Below are 21098 nucleotides of genomic sequence, written 5' to 3' on the forward strand. Positions count from 1 at the left end.
GACTTCCTGATTCTTTCAACACGGTTGCTGACATACACATAGAAACGTTTAGTCTGGTTGTATATGTAGCCCAGAACAACTTTGCTGTCTGTGTAGAATTTGATGTCATCTATCGGAATGTCCAGCTCACGTAGTATGAAATCTGCAATTTCTACAGCTAGCACAGTCCCACAAAGTTCAAGCCTAGGGATAGTGTGTTCTGGCTTAGGTGCTAACTTAGCTTTCCCAAACAGAAACCCTATATGGGTTTGATTAGAGGAGTCTCTTACCTTGAGGTAGGCAACAGCTGCTATGGCCTCAGTAGACGCATCTGAGAAGATGTGAAGCTCTTTTCTCTTACTTGTAGTAAGGGAAGCTGAAGTGTAGCAGCGTGGTATACGGATTCCATCTAAGGCATGTAGAGATTGTTTCCAGGACTCCCACTTTGGAAGCTTGTCTGTTGGCAATGGAGCGTCCCAATCTTTAATAGTCTCTGAGAACTGCCTGAGCAAGGATTTGCCTTGTATAGTGATGGGAGCCACAAATCCCATCGGATCGTATAGGCTGTTCACTACTGACAGAACACCACGCTTGGTAAACGGCTTCTCTGCAGAGCCGACTTGAAAACCGAAGGTGTCCCTTAATAAGTCCCACCGTAGGCCCAGACTTCTCTGTGGCGGCATGTCCATCCCCAGGTTTAGGTCTTTGAACCCCGTGGCATGATCGTCAGGTTGAAAGGCTTTCATGACGGCAACACTATTTGAGGCAATCTTGTGTAGTCTAAGGTTAGCCTCAGAGAGCATACCTTGTGTTCTTTGGAGCAGATCTATGGCTTCTTCATCTGTAGGTAAAGACTTAAGTGCATCGTCAACATAAAAGTCTCTCTCAACGAAGTGTCGAGCGTCCACGCCATACTCCTTTTCTCCATCAAGGGCAGTCCTTCGTAAACCATATGTTGCAACAGCGGGTGAGGGACTATTCCCGAAGACATGTACTTTCATGCGGTATTCCATGATCTCATTGTCCATGTTGTTGTTACGGTGCCACAAAAACCTTAGGAAGTTCCTATGGTCTTCGCGTACAACGAAGCAATGAAACATTTGCTCAATGTCAGCAGTTACCGCAACTCGCTCTCTTCTAAACCTCATAAGTACACCTACAAGATTGTTGGTTAGATTCGGGCCCGTAAGAAGAACATCGTTCAGGGAAACGCCTTGATACTTGGCACTGGAGTCAAATACTACCCTGATTTGTTTAGGCTTGCGTGGGTGATATACTCCGAAGAAAGGCAGGTACCAGCACTCATCGCGTCTTTGAAGTGGTGGCGCTGGTTCGGCGTGATCATTGTCGAAGATCCTTTTCATAAAGGCGATGAAATGGTCCCTCATTTCAGGCCTGTTCTTTAATGTTCGTTGAAGTGAGTTGAATCTGGATAGAGCCTGTTCACGATTGGTTGGGAGTTTGGCCCGTGCAGCACGAAGAGGTAATGGCGCAACCCAGCTGTTAGACTCATCCTGGAAGAATTCTTTATCCATTATTTTTATGAACTCTCTGTCTTCAACTGACAATGCTACTTTGTTGTCATCACTGGTAGTACTAAACACTGCAGCACCTAGGTTGTCATCACAAAGGACAGGAGTAACATGCCGTACTTGGATAATATCAAGAGGCTTCTCCTTTACTTCATAATGGTGAGGGCATCGTTTGAAGTGGGAGGCACGTCCATTCTCCAACACGTAAGTTTTGAAGGAGCGGACCTCAGATGACCTACGCATCCTGCCCAAGCACACATCGCCCACTATTACCCAGCCTAAGTCAAGTCTTTGTGCATAAGGAGCGTCGTCAGGTCCATCGCACTGTTCACGTACTTTATGTACTCTGAGAATGTCTCTTCCTAGCAAAACCATAATTTCAGCACTTGTGTCCATTGCAGGAATCTCATTAACAAGGTGCCTTAAGTGAGGATGATGATATGCGGCTTCTGGAGTGGGAATCTCTTCCCTTTCGCCTGGTATCTGGTCACACTCAACTAATGTTGGTAGGGGTATGCCCTCTCCCTCCTTGATGTGAGAGACCATGAACCCATCGACCCTTCTGCCAAAGGTCTCTACTTGACCAGAACAGGTTCTGAGAGTATACGGTGTGGCATGACCCTCTATGCCAAAGATCTCAAAGAATTTAGGCTTAACCAGGGATCTATTGCTCTGTTCATCTATTATGGCATACATTCTAGTAGCTTTCTCAGGATGGTCCTTCGGGTATATCTTGACTAGGCATACCTTGGCACAGCATTTGTGATCCAAGCCCTCTCCACAGACTTCTGTGCATGAAGATAAAACATTATCTTTGGCTGGAGCATGACCTTGTTGCTCCCCGCCATGATTTAAGGCAGGGGGGAAGGTAGGTAGCTGCTGTAGGTTGTCTGGAAGTGGAGTAGGATGCATTGCTGTAACATGTCTATCGCTACTGCATTCTGTGCACTTGATCATGACTTTACAGTCTTTAGCGAGATGGCTATAAGAAGAACAGCACTTGAAGCAAATTCCAAGTTTCTGGAGAATCTCCCTGCGCTCTTGTAAAGTCTTTGCCCTTAGCCCACGGCATTTCTTAAGAGGGTGAGGCTTCTTGTGAATAGGACACTGACGATTAGGGTCTTTAACTCTGTCATCCACAACACCCTGATCACTAGGTGAGGTAGTGGAAGGTGAGATGTCTGTTCTCTTGACAGATATTGCTCTATTATAGTCTCTACGTTTAGGTACAGTGTTATCGTACCTTGATGATGATGAGGATGAAGCAGGCAAGTTGGGTTCACTGAAGCTGAAGCTGGGGTCGTTTCTCATCCAGGCTTGATCACTAATGAACCTGCAAAAGTATGAGAATGGAGGAAAGGATACGTTATTGTCTCTTTTGTACCTTGAGTCCTGTTGTGCCCATTTCTCTTGCAGGCCATATGGGAGTTTAGACACCACTGGGTTGACACCATGAGCGGTGTCCAGGAAGCTTAGTCCAGGTAGACGTGGGTCTGTCTTTGCCAACTCTAGCTCCATGAGGAGGTCACTCAGATCTTGCAGCTTGCGATAGTCTTTGTTTGCTAATTTTGGGAAGTTTTGCAGTCTCTTGAATAGAGCGCTTTCTATGGCTTCAGAGCTACCATAGGCTTGCTCAAGCCTTGCCCATGCAGCAACAAGACCTGCATCTGGGTGGTCAACGTGTACTGTTCTCAGTCTTTTAACACGTTCTGCAGATTCTGATCCCAGCCACTTTATGAGCAAATCAAGTTCTTCCTTAGCAGTAAGGTTGAGATCAGCAATAGCAGCCTTGAAGGTTGATCTCCAGGCCCTGTAGCTCTCTGCACAATCGTCAAACCTTGAGAGGCTAGTGTTAATGAGCTCACGGCGTACCATATATCTGGCAAAGTCATTCAAATCTGATTTCTCACTCTTTGGTGCCAAAGTAACTTGTGGAACCCCTTGGGTGTAGAAGTTCTCTGGTGATGTAGGGTGAGGTTTACCAGGGTAAAATGATGTTGCATGAGCGTTTAACTGTGGTGTAGTCTCTAAGGCTTGTGCTGGCTGTGGCTTGAGTTGCAGCTTGTCACTGGAAATCACGTTGTTGTTGGCAGGAGTTGATGTGGTTTTCTGCATAGAAGCACTTGTGTTATAGAGTTGAGAGGTCTCCGTGTTGAGAGTCAGAACAGTGTTGTTAGTAGGAGGTGCAGGGGATGACTCTGTGTCTTTGGAAATGTTATGCTGTAGTACGTATTCACTGGTGCGTTCAACTGGATCTTCCAGTTCTGCTGGGATAAAACAGTCCGAATTAGTGCTTTGTCCCATTGCTTGTTCAAGGACTTTAAGCCTTGCCAGGGAAGCTGCTTCCTCCCCTTCCATTTGCAAAATCTTTATTTGGGAATCTAACTCTGCTTGTTGAGCTGCCTTGCTTGCTTCTACCTCTGCTTGCTTTCTAGCGAAAGAGCTTCGCGCTTTTTTTGATTCGGCATCAGCGCGGGCCTCTATTAGCTTGTCGCTTAATGTAGAACTTCTGGAGCGAGAGGATCTAGAAGAAAGTGCAGTGCGCTTGGTTGAAGTGGATATGTGAGATCTGGTCTCTTGCAGTTGAATAATGCGGAGTTCTGCCTTAAGCTTAGCATTTTGCACTGCGAGATCCCTTTGTTGGTTCAGTGCATTGATCCTGGTCAGTTCTGCTGAAGAATCCTCTATATTAGAGTCCTGCAAGAAAGCTGAGTATTTTACAGACAGCCGCTGGTAGCGTTCATACGCAGCAAATAGGCGATTTATAGAGTCTCTTAATTCAGCTGGTTGATCAATAAAGTGTGACAAAACTGACATGCAGTGTGAGGTTCTGTCCCAGAGGTCTGACAGATTACTGGAGAACTCATCTCTAGTGGCTTCAAAGTTTTCCCTGAGTTTCTGTGTTGGTATTATTGTACGTTTGGGTCGTACACTCTGTTCGGTAATATCTGCCGGATCTGTTCCCTGTATGACTACCGGTTCGGCAGCATGATGTATCTGCGTTGATTCAGCCATAAAAGAGTGTTCAGAGCCTTGTCTAGACATTTTGCAAAAATGGTACTGTCTCTTTAAGAAGACGAACAGCAGCTTAGACAGGTGAGGTAACGCAGTTTAATGTAGATAAACAGTTTTCAACTTTCACGTGAAGTGCAGTAAGCTTATGCGACCATGTGCTTCACAAGATGGTGGATAGCACTGAGCTTGATTGCAGATTAAGTACACACATATACACAGCAGGCTGTAGAAATTCTATGCATCTTTTGACTATTCTGACTCCGATTGTTGTGATAGCGATCTATCCCTTGTAAGACCTCTATGCCTGGCCTGAATAAGTAGATATAACCACTGCGGACAATCCTTGTCAGATAGCTGAACTCACCAATACCGGTTTTCATCCAAGAGCTGGTTTATTCTGTACAACAAGCAACTGAATACAGCAGAATGAATGGATTTCAGTATTATGCGGTCAAAAGATGATGCTTTCCTAGCTTAGCATGCAGAATACATGTGTCCCTGTTACATGTGGCAGATACAAGCAGCCATGATACAGGAAGTGCCTCACTAGAGAGCAGGGGTGGGGTTTACATGCAAAGGAAATGTGTGATAAGTGCATTACCAAAAAGGGCCAGAAGATGGCAGCTAACTAACCATAGAGAAATCCATAGTAAATGGATTAAAGAATAACTATGTAATTCCCATCTACAATAATGAGAATACTAACTGTGTAACAGCATACCATGCCTGGGATGGTGAGCAGCTAGTCAGCTCCCTTACAGGTGAGTGCTATACCAGGGACTGGGTACTTTTACTTCATTATTAAACAGTGTATTACACCATATGTATTTTTACATCATCATGTACCACCACATACAAGTGTAGGTATTTGTATCTTTGTAAGCTGGTGTGTGTATATGTGTGTGGAAAGGTAGGGTTGTGTAAGGGCAGTGTATGTGTATATGCGTGTTAATGGGGAGGTGTGTGTAAGGGCAGTGTATGTGTATATGCGTGTTAATGGGGAGGTGTGTGTAAGGGCAGTTGTGTGTAAGGGCAGTGTATGCATATATGCGTGTTAATAGGCAGGTGTGTGTAAAGGCAGCCTGTATGTGTATATGTGTGTTTATGGACAGGTGTGTGTAATGGCAGTGTAAATATAATAACCTCTGTAAAGAAAATGGCTGGAGGGCACTATTTTCCATTCTTTCCTTGGGCACAAAAGGAACTAGCAACGGCTCTACAAGGCACACTTACATAAATGACTGTTCTGTGTAATAAGGGACATCTCTACATTACAATCAAAAGGATCAGTGCTATGAGATGTAATTTTAGCCACATAAAGCCCATTTGAATCCAGACAGCAGCTGCCAGCTGGACCTATTAATTCCTTCTGTCACTTGGGTAGCACTTGTACAAAGCTGTTTTTTAAAAACAGGGAAATGTATTTTGTACTTTTATTTCATGTGTGATGAGAAACATTATTCTTAGATTTTGATATTGCCTCTCTTGAGGCATGCTGCAGAGGCAGCCTGTGGCAAAGAGCATCTCCCTTGTTTTATATTGCTACTTCTGGTTTGCTAGGTTACCTATGAAAAATGCAGGAAAAATTGGCAAGTGTAAGGATCTGAGACACTTCGACAAGGGCCAAAGTGTGCATGCTGACCCTTATCCACTGCCGAAAGTGCCTACAAAGGAAGAAGGTGGCCTGATCTGATAATTCGTGTTTTGTCGGCAAAAGGGGGAAACTAAACAATATTAGGCAGGTGGTCATAATGTTATATGTACTTCAACTATTAGACTTTTACTGCTTTCAAAAAGAAAAAAGCTCAGCCACTTCATAGTATGAATCACCTGTTTCAACACAAACATATAATCGAAGGCCTAGGCTGGTAATGTCACACCAAATAACTGTTAAAGGCTGATGTGCGTTCAGTTCTGAGCCACTGGCACAGCAGGTCAAAGCTTGAAGTTAACAAAAACGGCACTATTCAAATCAAATTCATTTGCATCGGCCGAAGTGTGAAGTATATACTTTATATTCACTTGAATACATTTTTGTAGTGAATATTGATGAGCTGCTCAGAGATTACCTCAGGCTGATTTACCAGAGTTTTCTGAATTAGTAATCAAAATTTGTGTTTTCTACTGTCTGTGTCTCACACAAATGAAAATATGAACATACTACAAAAACAAAACTACTGAAAAACATATAACTATTACAGCTAGTTTGCAAATTAATTTAACTTAAAATTTCACAATGATCAGTTTTAATTAGAAAATAAAACTAATAACATTGCATTAAACATCTAAGGAGGCAACATTAATTATAATTAACATCATAAAACAATTTTCAACCTGGGCTTTTTTAACATTTTCTGTGGTGTTTGTGTTTAGCTATAATTGTCTTCTTTCTCATTCAATGTTACCCAAACAAATTATATATTGTTTTTTCAGGACAAGAATGGGTTTTCTTTAGATATTATTATTATTATTATTATTATTATTATTATTATTATTAAGCATTAAAAATGAAAGTAACCATAAATACAATTAGCATATTACAATTTCAAAATATATTTTTTTCTTTTCCCCCGAAATTAGAAATTGTGACATTGTATCACTGATATCTCTCATGAATCCCTGAATCACCCTCCACATGTACATATTTTTTTCAAAAGTAGACAAGGGTATTCAGCTTGGGGTAGTTTGACACTTTTCGTGCAGTCATTTCACCACCAATCTTTTGTCAAAGATGTAAAAGTTTGCCAAAGATGTAAAATTTGGGGTGATTTTTTTTCACACATATTGCAATTCATGTATACATTTACTAAGTGGCATATAGGGGCTATAAGGCATTTCTGGAGGCAGGGTGGCATATAGTGGGTTAAAAGGCATACCATGGGGCAGAGTGGCATATAGGAGGGTATAAGGCATATCAGGGAGGCAGGGTGTCATATAGGGGGGGTATAAGGCATTTCTGGGGGCAGATGTGCATAACTGGGGGGGGCAGGTTGGCAAATAAAAGGAAATAAAAACAAAAAACCAACATTTCTCAATCATAGCTTTTATTAAATATGACAAAATAGTTTACATGAATTAATAAAGAAATAAAAGTTTCTTACATAAATATCGTGAAGAACTTTTTCATTTAAAAATGTTTGCAGTAGCAAATGTTTTGATTCCAAAATCAAAGGGCATTGTACATGTATATGTGTGTGTGTGTGTAAGGGCAGTGTCCTTGTATATGTGTGTTTACGGGCAGTGTCCTTGTATATGTGTGTGTAAGGGCAGTGTACGTGTATCTGTGTGTGTGAGGGCAGTGTACGTGTATATGTGTGTGTGTAAGGGCAGTGTACGTGTATATGTGTGTGTGTAAGGGCAGTGTACGTATATATATATATGTGTACAATGCCCTTGCATTGTATGTGTATATGTGTGTGTGTTTATGGGCAGGTGTGTGTAAGGACAGTGTATGTGTATATGTGTGTGTAAAGGCAGTGTATGTGTATATGTGTGTTTATGGGCAGGTGTGTGTGTAAAGGCAGTGTGTAGGCGTCCTAGGAGTGAGCCCTTTTTAATAAAAAAAAAAATCTCTGCTGCTGTGGACTACTCTTCCAATGATGCTCAGCCAGCATTATGGTGGATTATGGTGGATTCATAGGAATTTTAGTTCACAGCTAGCATTTGCAGCTTTACTGTTGCTGCACTTCCCATGATGCTGGCTGAGCCTTATGGGAAATTAATTCAATGTGTTGGTTATTTTTAATATGCATGACTGTGCTGACCAAAACGAAGCGTGTTTTAAGTGGCGATGCAAGCGCGACATTTTAAAGTGCAATTGCTTGTATTGGTGAGTTCCGCGAGATTAAAAAAAAAAAAGTGTCCCTCTTTCACATTTTGAAATGTTGGGAGGTATGTTATAATACATATATTCAAGGGGTACGACAAAACTAGAACTGATAAACTGAAAAGAAAAAGAGATAAATTAGTTAAGAGGGCACTGCTCACACACTTACAATCTAGGTTGACTAAGTGTTATCACACACATGAAATATAAATATATTCATTAGTGAACTTAACATAACGCACACACAGGGCTGCAATTCACAGCAACATCATTTTTTATATCGGTTTTGCAAAACCTTCAGAGAAATAGTTTTTTCTTCCTCCAGAACAGATACTAGCAGTCTGCACAATGCCATTAGATATGCAATTAAATTACATGTATTTCTGGCCTTGTGCATCAACCTGAATTCGGTTACCAAGTTAATTCATTTAATGCATTGTAAGTTGATGTACTTACTGATGATAAACAGCATTTGGATCCACTTAGGTTCCAGTCACATGCCTTTTAAAGCTTTTCATTCCCTTTTCCAATTTAATAAAAAGCTATTTTCTACACATTAACCAACCTATATACTGCAGAATCCTGGTTACTGTTGGTCTTGTTTCCTTAATTTACCTGATTAGAGGCCGATTTACTATTTCTTTAAATAAAATTGGACCTCAATCCAAAGCATAAGAAGTGGACATGTGATAAATGGAAAGGACATGTAAGTGCAGAGTACTGATATCATCAAACCGAGAAAGTCTGCCAAAATATCTTATTTTAAGGTGTAATCTAATAAAGTTGGCTAACCTCACTCTTAAATTTTATTAAAATATATGAAATGATTAAGTAGACCTATCGCAAATTATAAACAAGTAAATATATATTTATTAAAGATCTCAACTTCCTTTTCTATTATGTGAACAAATGGGTCTGAAAAGTGTTCTGTTCACCACTAGATCCCTCTTTGTTTTCCTTGACTTGGGTGATGTCACTGCAGGGCTGCTCTCAGGGTTTGCTGCATGATGTTTGCAGTTCTGAGAAGCAGAGGACAAGGATCAGTGGCATTAGCAGGGGGGCCCCCAACTGAAATGCCGTCTTTTTTTTTACGTGTGCAGCCATAATTGACGCAGAGGAGAAAGAGGGGCCCCAATTGGTCGCTCAGGATTAAGTTTTCAGCAACCACTCAGCACCCCTCACTCTTCTCCACGAGACCTCTGTCTTGGCCGTGGTGCCAGCATTTCATGACATCATATCCCGGCGCTCAGCAGTGATGCAGCGCATGCTCCCACCGCAGGACTTCTACAAGGTTAGCGAACTACAAAAGGGAGAGGGGTAGATAGTGCGAAGGGGGAGATGGGGGTAGATAGTGAGAAGGGGGAAATGGGGGTAGATAGTGAGAAGGGGGAGATGGGGGAGATATTGAGAAGAGAGGGAAATGGGGGTAGATAGAGAGAAGGGGGGAGATAGTGGGAAGGGGGAGAGGGGGCAGAAGATGGTGAGAAGGAGGAGAGAGACGGCGGTAGATAGTGAGAAGGGGGAGAGAGGGGGTAGATAGTGAGAAAAGAGGGTAGTAAGAATATTGAAATAAAGAGTCAGAGAATAAATTAATGTGCGAATGAGTGAGAGGATGAAGGAACTGATGTGTGCATGAATTGTGTGAATGAGTGAGATCATGAATTAATGAGTGGATGAATTGTGTGAGAGTTAATGAATTTGTGAGAATGCATTAATGAATATGTGTAAATAATTGTGTGAAATAGAGAGTCACTGTAAAGTGTTTGTGTGTATCATAGGTGTATAATTGATTTGTGGAAAGGCAAAGATGACACAAGCAGGCTGTTTAAGCCTTGGGACCAAGATGGCACAGACAGTGCAAACCCAGTCCAGGATTTTAATTAAGCCTGCAGCAGATGAAGGCCATAGACATTTAGTCTCCCAGAAGTCTCACAATCGGGGGGTTGTTGAAGGGAGAAGTAGTTTCTTTGTGCTCCCAGGGCAAGGAGTGGCTCTGAGACCACTGTACCTGCATAGACCAATGTGTGCTGACTGAGGAAGGTTTTTAAAAGTCTGGCTTAGCTGGATCTGGCAAGGAGGCTGAAGTTAGTGGATGTATAGGTTGGTTAATCTGGGCCAGCAATGTAAATGTCAGAGAGGGCTCCAATTGGAAGCTGGGTTTTATATTTATGATTTTGTTTGGGGGGTTTTATATGCAAATAAAAGTACCAGTTTGGAAGCATACAATTCTCTAAAATGTCTTTGAATTATGTACCCTTAACATTACCCTTCACTGGAACTAAAGGGCCCAGCCAAAATCCTGAAAAACATCCCTCCTCCACCAAACTTTACAGTGAGCGCTATGCATTCTGGTAGATAGCATCCTTCTGGTATCTGCCAAAACTAGATTCCTCCAACAGACTTCCAGATAGTGAAACATTAATCATCATTCCAAAGAACACATCTTCACTACTCCAGAGACAAGTGTGGTTGTGCTTTTTAGTATCCCAGCCAAGCTTGTGTGCGGGTGCTGTACCATCCATTTCCTGAAGCTCCCAACACACAACGCTTTTGCTGATGTTGCTTTGAAACTCTGTAGTGAGTAATGCATTTTTACGAGGTGCTTCTAATAAACAATAATACTTACAGTGGACCAGGGTGGATCTAGCAGGGCAGAAAAATTAAATTAACTAGTGGGATATGTGGCATCCTATGTTACATTTAACGTCACTTTCTTTGACATAGGGTTCTTCAGTGTGACCCACTCTACTACCAATGTTTGTCTATGGAGATGGCTCTCTATGTGCTTGATTTTATACACTTTTTAGCAATGGACGTAGCTGAAACACCTAAACCCAATAGAGGTGTCCACATACTTTGGATTATATATACAGTATATATTAAACTAAATATAAATATTAAATTAACAAAACTTAAAAATAAACAAGCACAGGAAGGGAAGCATCTCCCTGGTGGTATATTTAATTTTTTGTGCCTCCGTTGCCACAGTCTTTGACAGCACAAGCGTTGCTCTCCCTCTAGTTATTGCAGTGATTGCAGGTTGTAAAAAGATCCCCCCCCCAACTGGCTCAGCCACTTTCAAGGTACCTGGGCACTCTACATCCCCACCTAAGTGGGTCTTCTTGGTCAGGTTACCAAAGTCTCTCAGAGAAAGAGAAAGTAACAACTGAAAAGAAGCAGACCTTTGGAAGACTGTCATGGTGAAGCAATACTTCTTTCAGGTACAATTCTTCACATGGAAGAAAAGGTAAATGAAATCTTTAATACATATCTTTATTTGTAATTAGTATAATAATAATAATAATCATGTCATTGTTGTCCTACTAAAATGTCATATACTCTACTACTCTACTCTACTATCTTATATTCATTAAAGAAAACAGTGTTTGTGCTCCACCAAGAAGAAAAAATTGTATTATTTGATCATCAATTTTGTTAGATAATACATATTCCCATCATGCTGTAGCTTTTTTATTGTGACACTGTTAACAATCGTTACTGTTGGATTTGATTTGGCAAAATGCCCTGTTTTTTTTTAAATGAGATCATTGTATTTAGAATGGCATAATTCCTAATAATCTGTCTGCAATATGTGACTGCTGGTGATAATTAGTAGGCAAATTGTATCCAAAGAATTAAGGTGACTTAAATCATTTTAAAACACAAATTTTCTTCTGTCAATCTTTTTTTAATCTATGGAGTCGCAGTCTTAGTTGACACTTGAATAACTCATATGAATTACATTTTTTATTGTTTGTTTTACATTTAAGATGACCACTGTGTATTTAACAAAATACATTTTAACAGTTCTCAGGAACCATGCAGATACTAGAAACATGAACTAGTTTACCAACTTGCAGAAAATATATTGTTTGTGAAAAAGCACCACTGAAAGATATGTAAATAAATGGGTAGGGACTCACCACAAATGGAGCTGAGTTTACCTGGTCACTAACACTACAACTTTAGAATCTACATCAATCCTCACAGTAATTTCAAAGTTTATGTAAGTATTATACCTGCTTTTTTATTACCTTGGCAACAAAAGTGAGTACACCCCTAAATGGAAATGTCCAAACTACAATGTGTAACTACAAAGGAGGGGGGTAGGGAGAGGATAGATAGTGAGGAAGGGGTATATAGTGTGAGAAGGAGGGTAGATAGTGAGACAAGGGAGTAGAGAGTGAGAGGGGGTAGAGAGTGAGAGGTGGTAGATAGATGGGTTACATAGTGAGAAGGGGGAGAGGGGGTAGATAGATGGGTTAGATAGTGAGATGGGTTAGATAGTGAGATGGGGTAGATAGTGAGAGGGGGTAGATAGTGAGAAAGGGGGATAGAAAGTAAGAAAGGGGGTAGTAAGAATATTGAAATAAAGAGTAAGAATTAGAGAGAATTAATGAATTAATATGTGGATGAATTGTGTGAATGAGTGAGAGAATTAATTAATTAATGTTTGGATGAATTATGTGAATGAGTGAGAGAATTAATGTGTGGATGAATTGTGTGAATGAGTGAAACAATGAATTAATGTCTGTATGAATTGCTTGAATAGTTTGTGAGAATGTATTAATGGATATGAGTATCATGGATGTGATTTAGGGAAAGGCAAATATTGCTCAAGCAGGGTATTTGAGCCTTGGGGACCAAGATTGCACAGACAGGGTGTTTATGGGACAAAGATGGCACAGGGCTATTTGGGAAAAAGATGGTTCGCGCTGGGCTGTTTAGGGATAAAAATGGCTCACGTTGGGCTGTTTGGGGACAAAGTTGGCTCACGTGGAACGGGGCCCAAGGAAATGCTTGCCTAGGGTCCAATTTTTCAATATTAAAAAAATGTTTTTGTTACAAAGATTAGCTGTTTTTTCCTATATTTAATGTATTAAACGTACATTATTTTTACCAGTGTTTCAAGTTATACATTATTGTACGTGTTTGCAAAAAAAGAGAACCGGAGAAAGTGGGATAGTGAGGAAAGAGGTATCTGATGGGGAAAAATGTTATCCCCCAGATTTTAAGGGGTTCCTACGCCCATGCTTACATGTATCCTGAAATGGGTGTAATGTTATTCTCTCCATTCTATTAATGACTTCCACCATATTTTCTCTCATGATCTCTTATCAAGAGAAAGGAGAAGAGGAAAAGAGAGTAGAGACTATACAAAATGGAAAGTGATTAGAAAGAAGAAAAAAAGATGAGAGGAAGGAAAGGAGGAGAAAGGGGAGAAAAGAAAAAGGAGAAAATAGGGAGAAAAGGGAAATCAATCGAGAGAGGGAGAGGAGAAAAATATAGGTTAGAAAAAGAAGCAGAAAGGAGAGGAAAGGAATGATACTGAAAAGGAGAGAGAGAAAGGAATGACAAGAAAAAGGACAATAATCAGAGGGTCATCTCCAAAGTACATCAATCTCCTGCACATGCACACCTAAATACTGCAGCACTGCACATAAAACATGTACTGGTGTTACAGCAGAATCCAACTGCTAGGTTGGTTTGCCTCCGAGTTTAACTCTGGAGATTCAAGTCAACTTTATATACCAAAACCTTTGGTGACATAAATCTCTATTATAAACAACAGGTTTTTTTTAAAAAAATACTGTTACATTTTAAGTCACAAATGTTTTTATTCATTCAGTCAGTAAGATGAAAAGAATTGCATAGAGTTGGAAGGTCCCAACATGTTACTTTGGCATTTATATTGAATCGTATCTGTCACCGAGATCATAAGATACCATTTTACAAAACATACATCTAAAACTATGATCTACGGATATCCTTTCACTTGCATTGTGTGCTGTCATATGTTTGAGCAATAATTTAGCTTGTCATCAAAGATGTTGGGAAAAAAAGGTTGTGCATTACACAATATAACTAACCTCCTAATGGGTTACAATTAACTTTTTACTTAAAGTATATTTTTCATAGTTCAATCCAAAAAGCCCCATGGACATACATGTATTAATCAACTCACTCAAGCCTTGGTAAACACATTTTTTTAACTGCATTGCATTTTCCATTGCTGCCAATTAATTTTGAAACTACACAAAATGCTTTTGTTACAAGTAAATTATTATTATTACTATGTTATGCTTATTTTTAGCTACAGGCTGTAAATGTTCACGTTAGGTTCTAATTTGACAGCACTGGAAGTATTCTATATGAAGGCTATTTTTAAGCAATTTTGTACTTGCATTTGAAAACTTGAACAGAAGAGGCATATTAGGGCTGTAGCCCCTCTGCCACAAAACAAGTGGAAGATGGCCCTATGAGGCAATCAGATACACTACTTCTCAACGGGTCAGTTACAAGGGAGGTCGCTGATCTCCAGCCCATTTACACTATGGAGGATTGTGTTGATCAAGTTACTAGCGTTACTCCCGGGCACTACACATTCTTAATAGGCGGAGCACTGGGAATATGACATCATATCCCAGCACTCAGGAATAAGGATGGTTTCAGAGTGGGCAGCTAGAGTCAGACTTTTCTTAAAGTCACACAAAGTAATCTGTCATTCACAAATTCACATAAAGACTTTGGTAAAGCTCTTCCTTTAACTACCACCTAAATTGTGTACTTCTTTGGCCATTTGAATTGTTGGGTTATACAGTAAAAGGGATGTTAACATAAAAGTAAGCAATGTTATTTTATATATGTTATACCTCACTTGGCTAACACTACCACCTTGGCCACAGGTTCAAAACACACACAATGCAAAGGAAACATGCAACTCAACAAAACTAAACGAAACAGACAAATTAAATTAGGAGAAAAACTCACCCTTTTATTTTACATGGGACAAGATAGGCAATCCATTATTTATAATAACAATTTACCAAGTAAACCAGTATGTAAATTACTTTGAATTGTCATTCAATGTAGGTTTGGCACAATAATTTAATTTATTTATTATGATGGTATAAAAATTAACACAATCTGCTTTATAGAGGCTGGAGAAATTGAGAATATATACTTAAGAAGGTATGCAAAGAAAAATATGCAAATAAAATAACAATAATAATATCAGAGTTAAATGAACTAACTTAAATATGCACTAAAAAGGAAACCAGCAAGAAAAAAATAACTTACTTTTGTCCCTCTCCATGAGATCTCTGTACTATTGATTTTAACAAAGGTTCTGGCCGTTTAGGAGATGTTTTAGGGCTTGTGTCAGAGTCTCCACTGTCTTCCTCCATGGCTTTTATATAACTTCCACTCCTCATTCTCCGGCATGGAATCTCCTCATCTTTATTGCCCGAAGGATACCCTCCCCATTCATCCTGAGGCACCTGGTTTAATGCCACACACATGCATATTAAAATTATGTACCATTGGAAACATTATAACATCAGCTTCTACAAAATACCACACAATACTAAGTTCAATGCCAATGACCTTTCATACATAATAATTGTGTAGCTTGCACAAAAAAACATTCCTAACTGCAAAAGGGGTTATTTTAATAATACAGATATTATAAGTCTACATGTTAGAACCCATCAGTAATGTTGGTTCATATTACTTGATATATCCAAGCTATAACAAGTTATTTCATACAGTTATGTATATTTGCAATGTTCAGTATACCCTCTATAGCCATGCTATGATGCCAACAGTAGATCTTGGATAACTAAACACCTTCTAAACCTTAATTGTTTTTTAACAGGGGTGAAAAATGCATGCTTTGCAATTTAATGACCCGTCAAGTGAAATTCTCAGGGTAGAATCTAGACATTGACCACTGAGAAAAATGTTAAAGTGAAAAGTAAAGGAAACAACTTCATTTATGATTAGTTGGTGTTAGATTGATACATTTTGAGATTTTAAATGAAAGTACTGGTAAAAGTTAAAACTAATACTCACGCAATACTGATAGGAGTCTAAATACCCTCTAAACTATGCATGCAAATTGATTACCAGATGAAATTCAACATAGATTTGTGTAGTTTACAGAGTGCATATGTATATAATTAATTTTAATAAATATTAATAAAAAATAATTATAATAATAATGTCAATAACCTCATTAAGAAACAAAAAGAAGAACAAATTAATTTGATTAATTAAAAATATAATCCGCAGTTTAGAAAGGTTCAAGCATTGCAAGGGTTATGTTTAAAAAAAAAAATTTTTTTGTTATTCTTTTAAACTTTCTATCTTCCTAATATTTTCTCTTTTGTGAAATGTGCCAGCAATCATACAAACATGTCCTTCGCAATAACCAGATCTGAAATGTATTCAGACATGCTTTATGGCAGTTATTAATTTAACAATCATCATTATTATTATAGAGAGAGGGCAATACAAATACATGCACGCAGAATGAAAGTCTTTAAATATATCCCTAAAGGTTGTTTGTCTTCTATGAGTTGTGAAGAGATTAGCACATTTACACATGCTAAAAATTATGTGGTTGAACAATTAGTAATTATGTAAGTTACTGACTACTTCGTAATGACTTAGCCTATGTCCTTTTTTACTGCAATAGTTTAGAAACTAGACCGGTTGTGCATTGGGCTCAATTTGCGGCATACTATTCTTTTACTATGCTGTGTTTTCATGTGTGCATTATTGTTTAAATATTATTATGTCAAATAAAGCAAGTGGTAACCTCTGATACTGAAGACAAATGCGTTTTGTTCTCTGTGTTGTCTTTGAATTAGCCATTCAGCTAATTGGCTCCCTTTAAATGTGCTTGTATGTAGGAAACACCTTTTTCACTTTCCCAGGCTAAATGCAGCGTGGCAGGGTGTACGTTCTTATTCCAACTTAAAATATCTTCAGTTGCTATCCATAAAAATAAAAGGTGAGAATAAGGATAACACTTGTTTTGATAAATTTCATATCATTAGCTTAAAAGGAAACTCCCACCATTTGCTTATTAATAGTATCTGATAAAAAATATGGGTTTGCAGATAAAGGGTGTTTATTAGAACAGAATGAGATAAAAACCTGCATTTTACATGCAAGAAGTATTTTTTACATGGACCTTCACCTTTAATCCAAGTTAGGGTATTGGCTAGTTAATATCAATGGTGTGATAGGTATGTTCTGTAGACGGATCAGCTCATTACAGTGTTCCTATTAGTATGCAGTATTTACTATGCATTAAATTCAAGCTGGTTAGGTACATTTCAGCTTTAATATCATACTATTTAGAAATAAATACATGTTTATTATTGCAACAATTTGAAATATTATAGTAATTAAATTGTAATTGTTTTTATAGTAAACAAAGAAACATGTATTTTATGATTTCCTAGAAGCATTGTTCTGAAATATTTTAAAGAAACTACTGTTTTTCATTTATTCTCATGTTTAAAAATATATGTTATTAGTAATTTATAGCTTTCAAATATACTATAGTGGCTGATCTATATCAAGTTCCTTTATATTTCTCTAATATTCCTGGGAGAAATGGGTCTATGTGGCTCTACTACCTGACTTTCAGAATACAGTCCCACTTAGGACCTCATTAGCACCCTAGGAGAACTATGTATGACAGCCCCTTCCTAGACAAGAACGTCATGATGGGAGCTTCTACCAGCACATCACCCCAAAACTGTAAACATATTGTAACCTTTCAACAATGTAAACATGACTTTGTTAAATTCTAAATACTTTTCAATACTGCTTTACTTACGAGTATTTGTCTCCTGGAGATTTCATTAGGTTTCCTTTGGAAGGGTATTTGCTAAAATTGTTACATGGTAGCATATTTTTTCTTTTGCTAAGAAAGTATAATTTTTTTTTGGAAAAACAGCTACGAAGCAAGACACCAACATATTGTTCCACAGTAGGCATAGCAATCATTCCTTCCTCAATTACACAGCTAGTTAAAAACTATACTTATGCTGCAATGCATTAATTTACATTTTTTCTAAGGTACACAGTGCAAAATTGTGTCAGTTTTAGTTTGTCACTGCTGTTCTTATTTCTCATTGACTCATCTCAAGTTAGTTTATTTGGCTTGCTGTCAGCATATATACATGTTGTCGGCATATATACAAAAAAATCTCAGGATGTCTTACTTTTGCTATTGTTAAAAATAGTTCAATTACTATAACTAAATCAAGTATGTGTTGGAAGAAACTATAATCTACGAACAGCTAGCGTGAAAAAGGTGCAAGAAATTTGCAAAGTAAAATAATGGATTTTTATCACAAAGGCCCGATATCAGTTATGACGTTGCTGCAAATGGAAAGACAAATACATCTGTTTATTGCTAATTTGTAACTGCTAATCTGCAGTATAATAATTACATTATCATAAATGATATTAATTAAATGAAACTTGGTAAGAAAGGTACATATTGATCGATATGGATCACACTACTCCTACACAGTACTTTGCTGTTGCACAGAACACAGTGGTAAACCACAAGCCACCTGCCATGAATAATGGTTGGAAAGAAAAGATCGGCAGTTGAAAGTGATATGAATGCTGATAAACAATATAACTTTACAACAATAATGTAAACATCGGTAGTGTATTACAGTTTTAGTAAACAATTAAAAAAATATTGCACCAATGTAGTTAACTACAACCTGCAAGGTTGGCTCACTTTAGGGCCTACAGGTATCAACTGCCACCCCTCATACTAAGAGAACTGAGGCCTGGAGCAGCTTGCCTGCATGAAGGACTAAATAAAATAAGAACACTACTGTCCCTGAACAGATCCAAAGTGTGTGTGATATTTTTTCTTTATTGAATACACTTTGGATTCAGGTGTATCTTCCATATTACATAATGGAACCTGTCTATATATATATATTTTAAATTAAATATTTGGTGATTGGACAAAAGAACGGACATTTTATAAACTTTTTTGGTGATAGTGGAGGTTTAAGGAAAAATTGTAACACATAAACAGAGGTGGGAACCTAGAAATACATTTTTATAGATGACATTTGAGGTTTATGGTCCTTACACAATCAAAAGTACCTCACAGAACCATTTATTCTACAGTGTTATGAAGTACTGACCCGTGTTAGTAAAATCAGAGAAGAGGACAAGAAGCTTTCAGATGCATCAAAAGTTAAGCATGGTTAAGGGTGAAAATAATGGTACATGCAAAATCATGCTGTTTAATTCTGGCATCTATACTACATAGGAGACGTACATATGAGGAACTTTATCTTATGTATAATCTAAGTTTAAAGCATGAACTAGATCAGGGAAATTTGCAGTTATTATATTTGCCACACAACAAAATAAACCCAAACTTGACCTCAAGACGGTCAGCTGAATAAACCAGTGCCTTCTGTCAAGTTCTATTGTCCTAAATACAAAAGCTGCAAAATTCATGTACAGTCAAAATGTCACGTACTTTCCTATTCGTTTTTCATTTATTTTATAATATAATTTATACAGTTACCTGAAGGTAATGGCATGGTCTCAAAGACGATTTGATTTCCTGATGGACTAGAGGTTTATCCAGATTAAGCGATGATTTGCGATAGGCTTCTTTAGCTTGGCTTACAGTAAGCGTAGACCATGAACTCCTCTTCATGTATTTACCTTCAGGTGTCATTGATAAACCTTCACATGCAGAACATTTCATATCATTGTTACTTTTAGAAGTCTTTAAGGAAAGGTCTCCAAAATGCCCCTGAAGAGTTTCTGGATAGCAATGTGATATGTGATCAGTATGATGTCTATTCATAACACTAGCTGTTCGATAAGTGCTATCACTGTCCAGATTATCATCAGAACTCCACCAACCTGTCATTCCTGATTTATGCTTGGTATCAGGTTTACGGTCTTTACTTTTACTTCTTTTGCTATGTTTAGAATAATGACCATGATGGTGATCATCACCTCTACTGTCTCCCTTGGTACCATTTACATTGCCTTTTGATGAGCCTTCCAAAGAGTGAGACTTGGTAAAAAGTTTTTGAACAGAGTGAACAAGATGGCGTATTCTACCTGGACTTTCAGTTCGCTGTTCAGTTGTCGTGGATGTCTTCTGATACTGTAAAGTATGAAATCCATCCCTGTGCAGCGGCAACTGCTTCTCAAACTGATCCAACAGGTTTGCTGGTATTCTATTAATTTTACTACTACTAGTGTGTGGCGTGGCACAGTCATCTCGTGTGGCATCATAATGTGTACTATAGTGCATTCTGGGAAAGGTGCTACTTGACAAATGATCACTCATCATCACAGGCATCATCATGCATTCTGAATGAATGGAACTCCGTGGTGAACAGCGGTGGTGATCCATAGGACAACTTTCAGTTGGGCTAAGAAGATATGATTGCCTAGGTTCCTGCCCATGATGTACATGGTCGTGAACATGCTCACAATCCTCTGGGGATCCTAAGACACACGTATGACTAGAGCACAACTGAGATTGATTCCGACTGCCAGATAATCCTTTCATGCTCCTAAGGGCAGGAGAGTATTTTTCTTCATTGAAATGCTGGGAAGGTGACCATGAGTATTGCTGTTGATCTGAAATTTAAAAAAAAAAAGAACATTTGAAAACATGTATATGTTAACTGCCTCATTCCTGCTAAGGGAGAGTATATTATTATAGTATTAATTATGCATTACTATGATTACTACTAACATAAAGCAGCTGCTCTTCTGAGTTTGCTGAGGGCTTGGCAAGCTTATTATCTTGCATGCTCTTCTCATGCAGCATGTTCATTTCAAATATGTTTAGTGAGCGACTCAAGTTATTTTAATTGGAAATTAGTACGCAAATATTTAATAACATTATAAACACAATATATAATCATATCAATCGG

General features: G+C 38.5%; 1 protein-coding gene across 1 annotated transcript in view; it reads right to left on the reverse strand.

Annotated features, from left to right (window-relative positions):
- Positions 1 to 21098, reverse strand: part of DLGAP2 (DLG associated protein 2) — a 355391-nt gene that overhangs the window by 55927 nt on the left and 278366 nt on the right. The window contains exons 5-6 of the mRNA XM_053459998.1: positions 19721 to 20799; positions 15433 to 15632 (exon numbers count right to left, since the gene is read on the reverse strand). Of these exons, the coding sequence (XP_053315973.1) occupies positions 15433 to 15632; positions 19721 to 20799 (1279 nt within the window). The remainder of the gene's footprint in view (positions 1 to 15432; positions 15633 to 19720; positions 20800 to 21098) is intronic.

The sequence above is a fragment of the Spea bombifrons genome, chromosome 3, assembly GCF_027358695.1.
Source record: "Spea bombifrons isolate aSpeBom1 chromosome 3, aSpeBom1.2.pri, whole genome shotgun sequence".
In the NCBI taxonomy this organism is placed as follows: domain Eukaryota; kingdom Metazoa; phylum Chordata; class Amphibia; order Anura; family Pelobatidae; genus Spea; species Spea bombifrons.